This window comes from Ammospiza nelsoni, chromosome 1 (assembly GCF_027579445.1).
Source record: "Ammospiza nelsoni isolate bAmmNel1 chromosome 1, bAmmNel1.pri, whole genome shotgun sequence".
Lineage (NCBI taxonomy): Eukaryota > Metazoa > Chordata > Aves > Passeriformes > Passerellidae > Ammospiza > Ammospiza nelsoni.
In genome coordinates, this window is record NC_080633.1 from 86,883,174 (window position 1) to 86,899,702 (window position 16,529).

At 42.1% G+C, this 16,529-nt stretch overlaps 1 protein-coding gene across 4 annotated transcripts in view; it reads left to right on the plus strand.

The window, feature by feature from the left end:
- The first annotated feature begins 2,256 nt into the window (after nucleotides 1-2,256).
- The window catches only part of FHOD3 (formin homology 2 domain containing 3), a 376,449-nt gene continuing 362,176 nt past the window's right edge, over nucleotides 2,257-16,529 (plus strand). For all 4 annotated transcript variants that reach the window (XM_059470757.1, XM_059470747.1, XM_059470732.1 and 1 more), the window contains exon 1: nucleotides 2,257-2,421. In XM_059470757.1, the coding sequence (XP_059326740.1) occupies nucleotides 2,257-2,421 (165 nt within the window). The remainder of the gene's footprint in view (nucleotides 2,422-16,529) is intronic.

Here is a 16,529-nt window from a genome sequence, read left to right on the forward strand (position 1 = left end):
ACTGGATGAAAGAGAAGCTGATGCTGTCACATAGATTCTATTAAAAATCATAGCTTCCATGATTTATTTAAAACGGCCCTCCAAATATTAATACCTCTGCAATGAGGCAAGTGCCAGATTTTAATTTACAAAAAATCAGGGTTAATACAATGAATAGCAAGGATGGCAATCTTATGCCACCTCATATTAACCACTGATTAGCAGCAAATATAGAAATTTGCTTTACAAAAATGGAAGTTGAATGGCAATTTAACAAATTATGATTAAGAAAACCAAAATATCCTGTTTAACTTTCACTTCACATGGTGACAAAAATATATAACATAAATAAGCAGACGGATATACAGCAGTACTGTTTTCTCTAGAAACTTACTTCCTGTTACTAGAGGAGATGTGAAAACAGATTTCTTTGCCAAATAGGAATTTTAAAATAATTAGATGCAAAAATCACAACCACATACAACTTCTCTTTTCTGAAAATATGCATAACTGCTGGCAAAACTGAACCATGACAAGTTAGTCCCAAGAATAACAGAAACAGAAGGACAGACCATGTGTGGACAGAAATCCCCTTTTGTCTCAGTTCTGACAAATACTCCCAAGCCAGTAATCATTTTGGGAGGAAACTGTTGCTTCATGCAAACACTATGATCTAGAGGTCATACTTTCTTGCCTAAGACACATTTCTGTGGTAAATCCCCCAGTTCCCACAGCACTTCAGGTCTTATCCCACAGGCCAGTCTGTGAAGGATGAAAGGTTATAAACCATGGCTTTAAACCATGGAGCATCCCTTTGGGCAGATAGCCTGTGCAAATGCAGCCATTCCCACAGGTGAGACCCTTCACTCTCTGTATTTCACCTGTAACTTATTTCATTGCTCTTCCTACGCCCCGTGCCCCCAAGAGTGAAGACCGGGGTGTCTTCACTGGCATCCTGAATCCCAGCCAGGAGATTGCAGACAGAGCACAGCTTCACCTCCAAGAGCAAAGAGTGCAGTGCTCTGCCCTGTGCCCACCCAGGGGCTTGGCACTTTGTCTCCATTTTCCCCTGAAAGAAAGAAAGAGCAGGCTTAAGGCAAGAGAGAGCCAAGACGCAAAGACAGGCAGCCTCCTGGCCGGGATGGGAAGTCTGCCCAGGCCCTATGCTCTGGGAAGCCAGACGAACCCCGGCTATGCACAATCCTAATGGCAGAAATGGTTTTGTACAAATACAGAAAAACGATCTTGTGTACAATACCCACAAGGTTTCAGGTCAATTTCTAAAGAATACCCACAAGGTTTCAGGTCAGTTTCTAAGGAATACCCACAAGGTTTCAGGTCAGTTTCTAAAGAATACCCATGTTTCAGGTCAGTTTCTAAAGAATACCCATGTTTCAGGTCAGTTTCGAAAAGTTTTTTTGTTTTTTGTTTTTTTTTTTTTTTTTTTTTTTTGTTTTTTTTTTTTTTTTTTTTTTTTAAGCAGGTATTTTTAAAGCTTTTATTTGGAACGGGGTAAATATTACACTGAAGATTTAGGACATCTGGGATGTTTGTGACAGCAACACCGAGCTCAGTACACGCGCCCTGTTGCCGGGAGCCAAGGGTGATGCAGCGGGCGCGGCCGGCGGGCCCGCTGGCCCCTCTCCCTCTCGCTGGCCCTCTCGGTGTTCGTCTCCGTGCCCAGGGTCCCGCTGGCCCCCCTCCCACTCTCTGGGCCTCTCGGTGCGTGCTCCGTGCCCGCGGAGGCCGGCGGAGGCGGGGGCTATCGCGGCAGCTCTCCCTTCCCGCCCGGCCGCGGGGAGGTCTCCTCAGGCCGGGGGAGGCGGGGCGGCGGCGCGCGGCCGCGCGGCGGCGCTGCGGGCCCTGAGCGCGGCCTTGGGGCTGCGCGTGCCGGCCACGGCATTCCCGCTGCCCGCTCGGCGCGCAGCGGCCGGGAATGGGGGAGCTGCTGCCGCCGCCGCCGCTGCTGCCGCTCTGCCCGCGCCCCGCGGCTCCGGCGCCGCCTCCTCCTCCTCGCTCGGCCTGAAGCGCGCTCGCACTCGTGGATCCCGGCGGGGAAGGGGCCATGGGCCGCCTCCCCGAGGCGCGGCGGCTGTGAGGCGGCCGGCGCTCGCTCGGGGAGCCGGGAGGAGAGGTTGCCGGCGGCCGGCCAGGCTGCGCCGGGGAAGGGAGTGCCGCTCGCAGCCGGCGGCGGGCGCGCAGGCAGCACCTCGGTGCCGGTGACTTGGGGGTGCCGCTCCCCGCCCGCGCCCGGCCGCGGCGGTGGATGGATGCGCCATGGCCACGCTGGTGTGCCGGGTGCAGCTGCTGGATGACACCGACCCCTTCAACAGCACCAACTTCCCCGAGCCCACCCGGCCGCCGCTGTACACCTTCCGGGAGGACATCCCGCTCGCCACCCAGCTGGCCGGGGTGCACCGCCTCCTCCGCGCCCCGCAGAAGGTACCGGGGGAGGGCAGGGGCGAGTGAGTGGGGGGCGCCGGGGAAGGGCAGCGGCCTCTCCGCCAGCGCCCGGCAGCGGGAGCGGAGGCCGGCGGGCGGCCCCCGGCCCCTGCAGGGCGGCAGCCAGGGCTCCAAGCCCGGCGGCGGGGCTGCCCCGCCGGCTCCCCTGCCTCCGCTGTCCTTAGTCCCGGCAGTATCGGCATCTCCCTAAGTCCTGGGGAGAGGCCCCGGGGGACGGCGGAGGGGTTCCCTCTGCTGCTCTCCCGCGTTCCCAAACGCTCTCAAGGGCAGCTACCGCCTCTGCTTTAGCTATAGCTGCCTCACTCTTTCCCTAGGAGAAGAAAAACCTCATCACACCAGAGGCCAAGTTGGGTATCAAGTGCTCGGTGCCTGTCCTTCGCTAGCGTTGCCTGGGTATCTGGGGATACTGCGGGATAACGTGGTGTGTCGGGCCAGCCGGGCACGGTCACGCCGGCAGGACCCGGGCTTTGCCTGGTTGAGATTTAATGAGCCAGGCAGTTCCAGCCGGGGCTTTGGTAAAAATAGCAGCGTCTGCTGCCCTTGAAACAATCGGTGCTATTAGTCCCTCTTGCGAAGAACTGCAGCATGGCCCTTGTCAAGTCTTACCTATCTCTTCTTGCATGCTTCTTCTAATACATGTGCTGGCATTTGTAGCTCTGCCCTTGAAATCAGGCACCCGAGCATTATTCTTGAATTTTTAGTTTTCAAAGCAATGCCACTGATTGGCATAATAATAATGTCTTTTCATTATTATCTTGTATCTGCACATTAGTTCTGTGGAGTGCACTGAAGAAGAAAGGAAAAAATGCCCACTTTTTTTTTTTCTACAAAGTAAAAGTTGTAAAAGTTTTATTTGCCCTGTGATGAAGTGGGAGGAAAATACTCTCTTAACATCACTTGTTGTATTATGCTCATGGAAGCCTGCGGAAAGATGACAAAGGGCTGTGTGTCCCCTTAGATTTAAGAATATCCAAAACCCCATAAAAGTATTTCAGAGAAAAGCTCATGGAGCAGACAGAAGTTTTGCATTTGTAGAACGGTTTCCTCGCATAATAGTTGCCAAGGATACAGCATCCAGTGAACAGAGCTCTGCCTAAAGCACAAAAACTTTGGAAGCTCTTGGTGTGCTGGGTCAATTCTGTTTTCATGTGCTCAGTCGTCCTCAATTCAGAGAGTGGTCCCATTGTTTTCATGGGAGGCTTTTTTTTTTTTTTTGGAGTTAGAGCTAATTAAAAGAAAGGCAAGATGGATTCTGACACCAAATGAAGTGAATAAAGAGATAGTTTAAAATCTGGATTTAGAGTTAATTCAACTTCATTTTCAGCAGTATTTCATTTTGCTATGTTTTGTTTTGGTTTGAATACTTCCCTGACAATTTTTTATAACTTTTTTGTACTAACACTGCCATCAACTTGGTTTAGCATCTTAGGAGCCAGCCAAAATCCATGGCCACTTGTATATGCTTCACTCCTGCCCAGTGTTTCTGCATGTAGCATTTCTCAGGTTTAATTAATGTTTGGAAAGTGTACTTGCAGACTTGAAATGAGAGGTGGCCTGTGTCCCTAGAGGTGCTGTAAACCTGGCTATTGAAAGGTAGCTGCTCTACTAGAGGCAAATCCTGGCCCAGAGAGTTGTTAATCTGTGGTTCTGGCTCTTCCAAATACTTTGTTTCCGTTGTGAGGGTGTAGGCAGGCTCATTGAAATCTGCTTACATGGTTACAGTTACCTTTGTGTTTGCAGAGCCTCCTGTTTCTGCCTTAATTATGTCTTGGCTTCTACCAGGTAAAAAAAAAAAGGGTTGGTTGATTAGACTTGTTTACCTTTATTCATTATAATGAAAGCTTAGTTCCGTGTTTGCACTTGCAGTCAGGGCAGCATTGCTGTGTTTGGCATTACATCTTTGTACCTGTAATTCTGTAAAATAAACTGATTTGTGTTGCTTTCTTCTGTTTTTTTTTTTTTTTTCTTTTTTTTTTTTTTTGTTTGTTTGTTTGGTTTTGTGTTTTTTTGTTTGGTTGGTTTTTTGCTTGTTTTTTTTTTTTGGGAGGCGGACATATTCTTTCTGCAGCCTTTCCTCAAGACCATATTCACTGGTCAATAGAAGATCGCCACATTATTTGACTAAGAAGAATTTTGCTCCATTTCACCCAGAGATTAGGGCAAATTCTGATCTCAGAGGAATGCAGCTGTCAAAGCGGAGCATAGGTTGAAATTCAGGTGTCGGTTCACATCAATGCATGTGAGGTTTGATTGATTAATTACTTTGAAAATTGCTGAGCTAATGGATTGAGGGTCCATTTAGTATCATCACAGTGACTAGAGCAAAATATCTTGAAACAGACCTAGGAGTTTCTAGCTCAAATGATGTCCCTGCCCATGGCAGGAGAGTTGGAACTTTGAGGTCTCTTGCAACCCAAGCCTTTCTATGACGATGATGATGATGAAATGCATAGGAACACCAATGTGTTCCTAAATAATTTCTGAAGTTTTATAAGCTGGTAGCCTTTTTGCCAGCAGGTTTGAATGATCAGCATTATACTTTTTTTCCAGCGAGTTGCTCTTGACTTGGGTGAACATTCACTTACTGTCTGAAGAAAGCTGGATGATTTGCACATCTTTTAGATGATCTACTGCTGTGGGAAGCACTTGATAGGATGAAGTCAGTGTCAGGAATCCAGCTCACTTCAGTGGGGTCAGATTTCGCCATTGCTGCCTTGAAATTAGTAATGACGACAGTGTAGTGACGGTGGTATTTTTGTAGTTAGTAGGACAACTTGTATACTGCAAGTCATTTTAAGTTAAACATTATAAATAATTATTAAGAGAACCACTTAAAAAGTAAACTAAAAATGCTTTGACATTCGGACCTGTCATAGTATGTCATTAGTAGCTTTTTTGTAACCAACAGATGTTCTTGCTGATTCCAAAGAGCAGGATTTCTTCACTCTAGTCCTTTGAAAGTACAACTCAATTTTGCATGTTGGTTTTACTGCTTCTTTTCTTTAAACTCACACTTCTACTTGAGTTAGGATGCAAGTCTAGATTTACACTCTGTCTTCTGAGCGGCAATGTTTTTAGATCCTTATGGAGGTTCACTGGGAAGTTAAGAAACTGAGTTCTGAGAATAATGTCTGGGATGGTCTTTACAACTCTGAATAATCTGGAGTACCTAAACTGGTTGATAGGGAAAACCAATAAGAAGAGTCTCTGCAATCTTTCTTTCACTTGGGATTAGGTGCCTGATTGTATCCTCCATCCTCTTTTTTTCCCTGCTTCTCTCTGTGCACATACTTTTCTCTACATCCATATCTCTGGATACAGCAGCTTGTTCATTGGGTTGTGCTCAGCTCTGTCTGGCATGCACACTGAGCCTCATGGGGCAGGACACTGTCATCAGGAATGCTTGTTTCAGCTATCCCCCGTGGTTATGAGTGATTTGGTCCTAGATGGTAACACACTATCCTAGCTGACAATGCAATCAAGTACCACAAATTCTGTTACAGTATTTTAGCCACATTTACAAATTCTTGCTGAGTAAGTATGCCACGTTGCAGAGTTTTTGTGGTTTGCCTATATTGATTTGGCTGCCTAAGGTGCCATTTTGAATTTGGCTTTTATTGTTCATGAGGATTTTAGGTCACTCTTACTGTCTGTTGCATGAAGTAGAACTGGATCTAGTTTGGACTCTGACTTCAGATGTCCCTTTTGCCCATTTCTGTGAACCTTGGGAAAATTCAGAACTGGGTCTAAATTTGTGGCTCAGGCCCTGTGCCAGTAATGCTCTTTGAATCTAATTTGGTACATTGGGTTTGTTGGTTTTGAATTGCTTTGAGTTACTTGATACTTATAACTTGCTGACATAGGGTCGCTCAGGAGAGTAGCTATATATACATGGCCAATGTCAAGTGGTGTGCTTTTTTTAGAGATCTTCTTCATTATAACTTATTCACATAATTACAGCATGCTGGGTATGTTGCCATAGTCTGTTTTCACATGCCACAGTAGTGTCCAGTGTTGGGGCAGCTCTGTAAGGAATACATCTTTACAATAATAGGACGTCACACTGCCTAATTTATCAGGAAAATGTAATTGAAATACTTTGTGTGACAATGGAAAGCGACAACAAAAAAAAACTTTCCATATGGGATACTGGTGGAGACAGTGTAAAGGAGAGTTATAGTTCGATAAGGATAATTGTTTTGATGTCCTGTTCCCTCTGAGAAAGCTGGAGACAACTTCTGTGTTTAAATGCCTTCCAAGAATTTGTAATTAGGAACAGTGTCATTCAGAAAACAGTGGTATAAGCAAATAAATCCAGTGAGTGCTAGAGGGATTCAGGAGTTTCATTCATAAAGAAGCCATCCACATTTCCGTCTTCAGCTGCTGTGATTTAGCCCTGCATTTAAGCCAGGGCTCATTCTGAGGCATGGTGTGATATAAACTGATAGCAGTGATAGTTCCACTGGTTGTGTCCTGGCATGGAGCTCAGGTCTGGCATTGAACTCAGTGCCAGGCTACACCCTGGCAGCAGCCTCAGGTTTTCTGAGAGCACTAAGCCTACCAGCTGGCTCCTCTTCCCTGAGGTTCCTTGGCATTTAGTTATAATGCATTGGTCCACAGAGGCTAGGCAGAACAAGAAGAAAGTATGGTTTGAATCCTGATGTAGGTACTGATAAAGAGCAGCTGAAGAGAGCATTTCTCTTCTCTGAAGAGAGTATTTTTGGGTTAGTCATTATGTTGTTAATGGGAGCTGAAGAACAGAAGATGGAATATTGTCATTTTCCCAGGGAAAATGAACCCACACCTAAGGGAAACTGGCTGGTATCTTCTGCAAGTGTTGATGCTGAGGACTGGGAAATATTTTAGTTGAGAGCTGTAAGACACATAGGTCTTTCATATTTTGCCCGAGGTAGGTGGACATCTGCCTTTTTTCATCCTTCGAGTGGAGGGAGGATTTAACACAAAGGTTGTTTCCAAAAGATTTCCAAAGTGTTATGACTCTAGCAAGTATTTCTGGAGCTGACAAATTCCTGTGCTTCAAGAGATTGATCCTGTAGCAGAAGAAACATATGCTCGTATTTTATAGGGAATTTTTTATGAGGACAGAGCGGGGTAGGATACTGCTCTATCTCCTGACTTGACAGCGCAAGCTGCATCAGAGTCCTCTGTGGAACACACTTTTCTGGGGGAGTATAAACACTTGCCCTAAAGCACAACTGTGAAAAGTTTCTCAGTCTCCACCAGCTGACTGTCTTCTGTGGTGTGGGCCTTCAAAGGAGAAGAAATACCTGTAGAACAGATACAAAGTAATTGTCCAATGCCTGGCTTTGCCTCTGGAGTTTAAGGTAAGGGGACTTTGAAGTTCCTGCACGGTTCTTCTGGCAAGTTATGGTTTGGGCAAGTTGCAGTTCAGTTGAGTTGTTTGATCCAGGCTTAAAAGCTGTGTTGTAAAATCAGGGGCACAAATCTATCTATCTATCTATCTATCTATCTATCTATCTATCTATCTATCTATCTATCTATCTATCTATCTATCCCAGAGACTCAGTTTCTGACTTTGACACCTCTCTTGCAGGTCACTGAGTTTGGCTGATCATAGCTCAAGAATGATAGGAGTGAGTGTACTGATAGTTTTCACGATTCCACTAAATTTTTAGGTCACAGATCAGTCAGATACAGCCTCTGGAAACCCACATCATCACCCTGTGTTTCCTGGAGGTTCTTAGTCAAAGAAAGGAGATTAATAGGAAGAAGTCTGACCTTGCTGTTATCCTACCACAAATCTCGTATTTGCAGTTCCAATTTTTGATGCTTGCTCTCAAAACCAGTTTGTAGATACCTCATTTTATCCAAATTCTTCTTGTGTAAAGATTACTAGTGGATTAACTGAGCAAGAAACTAAGATGACTGCAGTTCATATCTATGTTGGTAAAGGAATAGTCAGATATGTGGGACTTGGCCTGTTGCAATCTCCTCTTCCTGTGTTGTTCCAAATAAGAACAAAAGTTCTCACAGAAGTTTTATTAGAGTTTTCCCTTCCTAGTGTATCCACAGCCATCCTATCTTGCCAGTAATTAGGGTCTAAATGAGAATCCCTTTTCTTTCTGTCTGATCTCACTCGCTGGGTTGTGACGATGAGCGATGAGCGTTACAGCCTTTGTGCAAATGTATGCAAGGCAGCTGGGCTGTAACTCACCCATATATCACATTGTCACTGATGACAACCCTACTTGGTTTTACAGTCCATTTCTCTGGCTGGAGTTCAGCCAGGACAGGTTGGTACCTCTACTCTTTCAAAAAGGTGTTTTCTATTTCTGAGCGATGTGAAGTGGTCTGGGCTGGGGCTATACAGCTCCTTTGGTAAGTGCTGCTTCAGTAGGCTGAACCCATGTGCTAAGATATTATTTCATTACCAGCTCAGAGGAAAGAGTGCCAGCTACTTACACCTCTGTCATCACTTTCCACACAACCTGGATTGTGTTATATTAATATTAACTTTATATTGTATTACAGTTACTAATAAGACAGCAAGGAATGTTGTTACATATTTTTAGCACTGGAACAAGTTGGGACAATAGTAGCAGTGAGCTCTCTAGTAAGCCCAGCTACCTAGAAACATCTGCAACTGTCTGGCATATGAAACTATTGAAGACTGTCCACGTCATCAGCTCAACACATATATACCACAAAAATGCATTGCAGTTTCCAATTTCCAAGTTAAAAAGGAGTAATTCTGTCATTCCCAGCATTTTAAGAATGCTTAAAAAAAAAAAAAAAAAAGCTTAGACTTTTTCCTTTACTTTCAGTACGACTGCTTGACTTTAGTAGTCATACTTCTCAACTGACCCTCTGTCTGTTTTGTGAGAAGGACATTTATTTATTTCATTCCACAGAATCCTGGAAAATTGCTAATTTTGGTCCTGCATGCCTAGTTGCTATCATTAAATATGGGCAATGCATGCATTAGTTTGAATCTTTTGGTCATGTTGGTTATCATTTTACATGGTAGTGATCATTAGGCTGAATAGAAAGGATTGGGGTAACTGGAAAAACAGCTTCATCTTCTTTTAGTTCTAGAGGGGTTTGTATGACAAAATATATATACTTGGAAAAATGAAACAGACAGTGTTGTCTTGTGTTTACTAACAATTAACTCTTGTGTTTACTAACAATTAAACTCTTAGTTTCGGGATGATAAGAAGAAGCTGCATAAATAAGCAAGTTGTAACACAAAGTAAAATCAGGTATGTCTGGTTACATGCAGCAGTGGGGGATTGTGTATGGCTTGAAGCTTTATGTTCGTCAGCCACAAAAGTAGTAAGCTGTATCTTGTGCAGTTGTATTGCTTTAACTCTAGGGATATGGATAAAGCAATGCACTTTTCCTCTTGTACACAGCATGCATGAATCTATTGGAATAAAATGCACTTACAGATAGGGTGTATTTCCCTATTTAGGAAAGAAAGTTTACTTTCATCATGGTTTCTGTGTTTCTTCTCTTCTATAAGCTACAGATTATGCCAGTTAAAAGGATAGTTTTAAGCAACTTTCATATTAGTTAAAAAATAAAAATGAGGGACATTTCAGTGCTGTTCCTTGAAGCTAGCTGCTTCAGGTTTACTAATGAGCCCTTCAAACTTTGTAAGTGAAATTGAGAAAATAAGTATTTTCTTTAGAATTGCGAATATACTATTGCAGCCACAAGTAGCAGCATTGCAGGTAAAGTAGCTGCTCCTACTGCTGGTGGGGTGCCTGTGGATTTTGTGATTAGTTTTTTTTGGGATGGCTTTGTTTTTGACAAGGAGAAGATGAAGTCCCTGGACTCTGTCTGGTGGGTTTTCTTTGTGTGTTCACTGACATGATTTGGGGGCTGGCAAAAAAGGCACTTGTAGCTCTCACAGCTGTGCCAGCCAAGTTGCTTATCTGAGTGTCATATGCCAGGTAAAGCTAGTTGAAAAAGCACATTGTGTCTGCTTTCTTACTTCATTACTGCAAGGCTTGCAAGGAGTGAATGTAGTAGTGGAGTGTGCAATCAGGAAACCAACAAGAATCTCATCTGTACTAGGGAAATGGCAAATAGGGTCTTGTGCCTGTTTTTTCTCAGTGGAATTAAAGTTCTGAGTTTTCTCCAAGTGCCCGTGATGAACCCATTCTAGCTATGGGGTGGACATTAATAGACTTCTAGTACTTGGAAAAACTTAGCATTTTATGGGTAGTGAAGAAATCAGAAAAAAACCACATATGTATGCTCTGTTTATTCCCATACTGCAGCAGCTGGCCCTGGGGCATGACCTTTGACTCCCCACACAAAGGGTTGTTATTTTCCCCTTCAGCTCTAGCATTGTGAGGGACTTGGCTTGTGAAAATCTTAAGTCCTCTGCCCTCTTTAAAGGAGGTCTTGGTGTCTCTCTTATGGAAGACCCTTCCAGGTTTGCCAGGCAGAGAATTAAGGATACCTGTTTCAGATTCCTGAAATTGTAAGATTTTTCTGTGCTGCCCTGCCTCATAGGCAGGAAGGACCTCACTGTCTGACTATTGTCTATAAAAAGCAAGTGAATTTGCAGGATTTTCTTTGTGTTTTGGTTTGGGCTTACTTATTTTTGTTAAAATTGGTCACCTTCAAAAAAGGCCGGGACTGGGAAGCTTTATAGTGGTAAGTTCCAAGAAGATGCAGATTCACATACATCTCATTATGGAACTGTGCCGGTCCTAAGGCTTTCTGAATTTCAGAAATCCCCCTCATGAGGCACATTTCATCATACTCCTTCCTTTAGGCATCTTTATAGGAAATTGTAATGTGATTTGAAAATAGGTGTTTTGTAAAAAAAAATGTGTTACTGTGGAAGAAAAAGTGCTGCTAAATGACACTGTTTGTGCTTTTCAGTCTCTACATGTGTTATTTTAGTGTTTTCATTATTCTTTTTCAAGTACTCTACCATGCTACTAGTTGATTTGAGTTTCAGTTACAAATGCAAGCAACCTGCAATCCCAGTGGCCATGAGTAAGGCAGGCAGTCTTCATTCACAGGTGGAATAGCAGTGTATTTTATTTCAGACGGACATGACTGATTTATCCTATATGAACATTCTAAATGATTAATGTATTGCAATGATCATTGCTGGTCACAGCTGACGGGGTCTCATCTTACTGTGAATTTTTTTGTTCTGGTTTGATCATAGTGCATGAGGTGTTTTTGTCTCTGACTACACAAGGCAGAAAGAAATGCAACTCTTCTGGGTTTAGTATCCACAATTGTGTTTGCCTGTGATCTGAGCACTCCTGTAGTGTCTTATATACATCCTTCACTTTATACTGTAGTGTTGCTCATTATTTTACTTGTTATGTCTCCTTTATTTTTTGCACAGAAGTGAGCTTGAATAACTGCAAGTAATGCACGTAGATTTGTTATATTTGCCTTGTAGACAGTAATGTGTTCTTGTTTACATGCTGATTTCATTTGTTCCTTTTTTAGCCTAATTAAAAAGTCAATTTGTTTGGAGTATTGTTTCAGCTACTGTATGGTGGCATTACTCTATGCTGTTCTACCTTATGTGTGCATTACTGTTGTTATGCTTCTTCTAGACTGAGCCTTGTCTGGGAAGAAAAATGAGTCATTTTTCTGACAAAGCTGAGAGTTGTGGGGGAAAGTGGTGGAAGAAAATCCTCATCTCTTACAAGTTAAAGAAGTGTAGTTTCTGAGGCTTAAGATGGGTGTCTCAGTTAAGATGCTGCTGAATTTGCTAAAACCTAAAATGCTTTTAGGTTTTCTGTCTTCTTAATTTTTTTTTGCTTAGTTTTGAAATGTGGATGAAAAAGCCACCAGTTATCACTGTGAATTTATGTCAAGCCTAGGGTGTGCCCGTATCTTTGAGTTTCTGAACTTATTGTTCAGAGACTCTGAATCTGTATTTTTGGTGCCTTCATTTCATCTTGCTAAAGAAAAGTGATCAGCACTCAAAAATGTGCCCTTTGAAGAAAGGACCACCTGTAGTAAGTTTGAAATCTAGGAGCTTTTTATAATGGAGAGAATTATCTCAAGATACAGAATTCTTTCTTTGCTAATTAGATGTGCCCATAACTTATATAAGTGTTTGGCTTGAAAGTCCTCAGAATATGTATGTATTCCTTTTAGTATTTTTCTCTCTTTCATCAAGGGGTTTGAAGGAAGTGTTTCCTAGTGGTCATTTGTATAAGGATGAAGAGGAATAGGATGCTATTTAGGCTACTTTCAGAGGCTGTATAAAAAAAAAAAAAAAAAAAAAAAATTGGTCCTGGGAAACTGGTAACGGAACACAGCCATAAGCTTCCTCATGTCATTGATTAGTATTCAACCATAGTTTTAGTGTACGAAAGTCTTTACTGTTTGATGAATCATTTAACTGTGTCCTAAAGAATAAGTTATTGTATTGTGGGGTCACCTGTTTTTGTTTTGATAGTTTCAAAGCATTAAGTCCTATAGGTCCCAAGTCTGATCCTGTCTGTTACGCAGCAAGGTTCATTTAATTACAAAAAAAAAAGTTTGTATAGTTGGATGGGAAAAGCCTGAAATGTGACTCCTGAAGATTAAAAACATAACTAGAGTGTAACATTTTTAATTAAGAGTTATCATTTGAATGTGTAAAAATATATTGGCTTGAAAATCTTAATTTTTCTTTTCTGTGTAATGAAAGACAGCTATTTAAAAGCATCCTTGCAAATGTTGTAACTGCTACCTCAGCGCAAGAGTTCAGGAGAGCCAGAATGAAGACAGTGTTGTCTCTTCATTGGCAGCATTCTCAGGCAGGATTGAAGGGGGGGGGCTGCTCAGAGTTGGCGAAGCTAAAGGTTTCTGAACACCTGCCAATGAAGGTAGAAGGATATTGATTTTCAAGATTACCAAAATGTTGTCTGTTTTTCATAAGTGGTAAATCGTATTGAAAGGAATTGGCGTAAAACTGTCATTTGTTTCAGTGTTTTCCTTTGTGGTCTGTTAACAGAGATGGGTGAGATGGGAGCGTGGGCTCTGCCCGTAAAGACATCAGCTACCACGGAGCAGCTGCGTGTCTGCCATGCCTCCTCCCAACACTGACTCCAGTTTGCCACCACGTTCTCTCAACATGTTTCAACATGTAATTGCATTGGCCTATATACAGCAATGTGGCTGTCTTGGACTGTAATCCTTGCCATTGTAAGAGTGCTGATTGAATTGCAGACTAAAAATAGGCTGGACTCAGACATGCTGTGGGCTATCACTTGCACTCTGCTTTAGCAGTCTGTTGGTAACATGACATAATTAAAAGTTGACAAAGGCCACAGGCAGAATGCTGTCCCATGATTTCTAGGATTTAATGCTTGAAGAAGGTATTTTCTTAACTTGATGAATTTGGCTCACATGATTTTAGCTCAAATAAATGACCTACTATACTATTCTTCTATAGTTCGGGTAGGCTGTTGAAAGAATGTCCTTGTCTTAAACCCATTCTTTAGATTGATGTTGCTTCTGTGGGAAAGCCACTGGTAATAGACCATAGCATTTGGAAATCATTACAGTTACGTGTGATTTGAGTGACAAAAAGGAGATTAGAAATATTTTTCAGTGCAGTGTAATTTGAGCTATATTTACTTCCTTTATGTTATTACAGTTTGTCACTGATATTCCAACAAATATTTCCGAAATATATATGCAGCTGAGAAGAGGGAAATAGCTTACTATCTTGTGAGTAGTCATCAGCTAGTGTTATTTTAAGAAGTTTCAAGGGAGACAGACTGATTGAAATTATGCTTTCATGTTCTTCATCCACCAAATTAGATTTCTTGAAATGAAGAGTAATCTAAATGTCTGAGATAATTAAGCACCAATTCATAAATTATGGTTTGCAGAAATATTCAAAAAGGAAAAAAAAAATCAGCCTTTTTCCTCACTGAATTCCTCTGCAGGACCAGCCATGGGATAAAGGCTGATGGGTACTCAGTCTCTGTGTTTAATTGTTAAAATCAGGGAAGGGAAAGTAAGCTACAAATAATTACTGTAAAAAGATTACTTTCTTGGACATTTGTGTGTATATGTAACTGCAATCAAAGTAATATTAATCCTACCTTTGTTTTCTCATGTTGATTATTTTTCCATTTTTTTCAAAATAAGTCAAGGCTGAAGTGTGTTCTATAGGTGAGTCATAGGAGGTTATTATTGAAGCCATGCCCCTATGGTACTTTTTAACCAGCTGGATGCTTGACAGTTTAAATAAAGTGACTGATTTCATGCTTTATTTCCATGTGGCTACTAATAAGTTGTATGGTTCAAGTTATTTTTTGAAGGCAGATTTTTGAGACAACCAAAGACTGATGGAGTAGGATGAGGGTATATGATAAGAAATAAAAGGAAGTCTCTAAAGGTTTCCTGGCCCAGAAGCAAGAATACAATCATGAGCAGGTTGTCAGCCAAATTTAGTATCTATTGTAGACTGCACTTTGTCACTTGTAACTTGAATAGGTGTTATGTCAAGATATTTTGTAGGACAATCTGTTCTAGCAAACCAAACCCCTTGTTTATTTTTGGATATCTCTGTTAAATATTGATGGGCTTTGTTGTGAGAAGTTCTAATTAGCTGCTTGGGCAAGTCTGAGTGATTTGACTTGAATGTTCTTACCATAGCCTGTAACAGCATAGTTGTGTGAACTTGTGCCTGTCCTACTAGGGAATTTGAGTGATATTTGCGGTTGCAGTGGAACCTTTGGCTGTAAAACTGTCACCACTGGGCAATGACCTGAGTGGTGCTCATATTAGTGTCTACCTTTATGAGCTACTAATGGAAACAGAAAACCCTATTTACTTAATCTGATGCTGCTGAAGCTAATTACTGTGTTTAGTTTGTTTGTCTTGTGAAGAAGGGAGGTGAGTGCAAATCCCCAACCACAGAGTGTTTATACAAACACATGGAGGTGTTTGGGCAATTACAATGGCCTATGTAGCAAAGCAGGCTATGTGGTTTGTGCCGTGTCTCATTCTTCCTACCCATCCCCTTTCTGTTTTTCAGTATTGCAGCCTGTGCTGTGTCTGAAGGTACAAGCTCAGCTTAAAGCTGATGTGGGTTTGTGGTTTGCTGTGAGTCAGGCTCCTCAAGGAGACAGATTTTGGCGACTGATGACAACTACTTTGTTCCTTTTCATGGGTGACACTGTGCTGATGGGCATTTGGTGCATGGGACAGCTGTCTTGAGTAACCAGGGCTTGCTCCTTTCATGCAGTACAGGTAACAGTAAAAGGAAGGTCTGTTCTTTTTTAAGAAAAGGGTTATTTAAAAACCAGAAATATCATTGTAATTGCTTGATTCTCAGAAGCAATTTCTGAAGGGCCATCTATAAAAGGGGTGTGGCTGTAATCTCCAGTGCTAACAAAAGGATAAGCAAGTAAGGAAATTACATTTGAACTATGAAGTACAACGTAATATTCAAAGCCTTGTTGTACTCCTGCCCATATTCGTGATCTACATTTGGGAAATGCTTACTGTTAGTTGCAGATCTGCTTGCAGTGGGTCACATAAAGATGATTTGTTAATTTTTTGAGGCCACTGAGTGAAGAGCTTCTGTTTGAAGTAGAGAAAAGGTGAAGCTTTGAACCACATCAGTATAGAAAGGCAGAACTGGCAGAGCTGCTATGCTAGACCAAAAGGAAGAATCAAACAAAAGCCTTGTAATACAGAGAAAGTCTACCTCATCCCTGGAAGCACATGTATGTTTGTGTATAACAAAGAATGCAAAACAGATTTTCTTTCCTGTATCATTCCTTGGAATATAGCCATTTCATATTCCCAGAGAAACAAAAGGTTTTGAAGCATGGGTCATTGTCTATGAGTGCAGGAGTGAGTGGGGTGGTAGAGGAGAGCAGTGCCTGGGATTCCTGTAGAAGCATTTCAGCTGAATGGCTCCTAATGGAAAAATTGGCATGATGTTTGAATAGCAACATTGCTGTTGCAGATTATTCAGTTAATATTTTGTTTATGCAATTTTCCTTTGACTGTTATATTACAACCTTAGCATAGTCTTCTAAAGTACAAAATAAAGTACAAAACTGATAAGCAATCTTTTATTGCACCTTGTTTTGTTCTGGTTC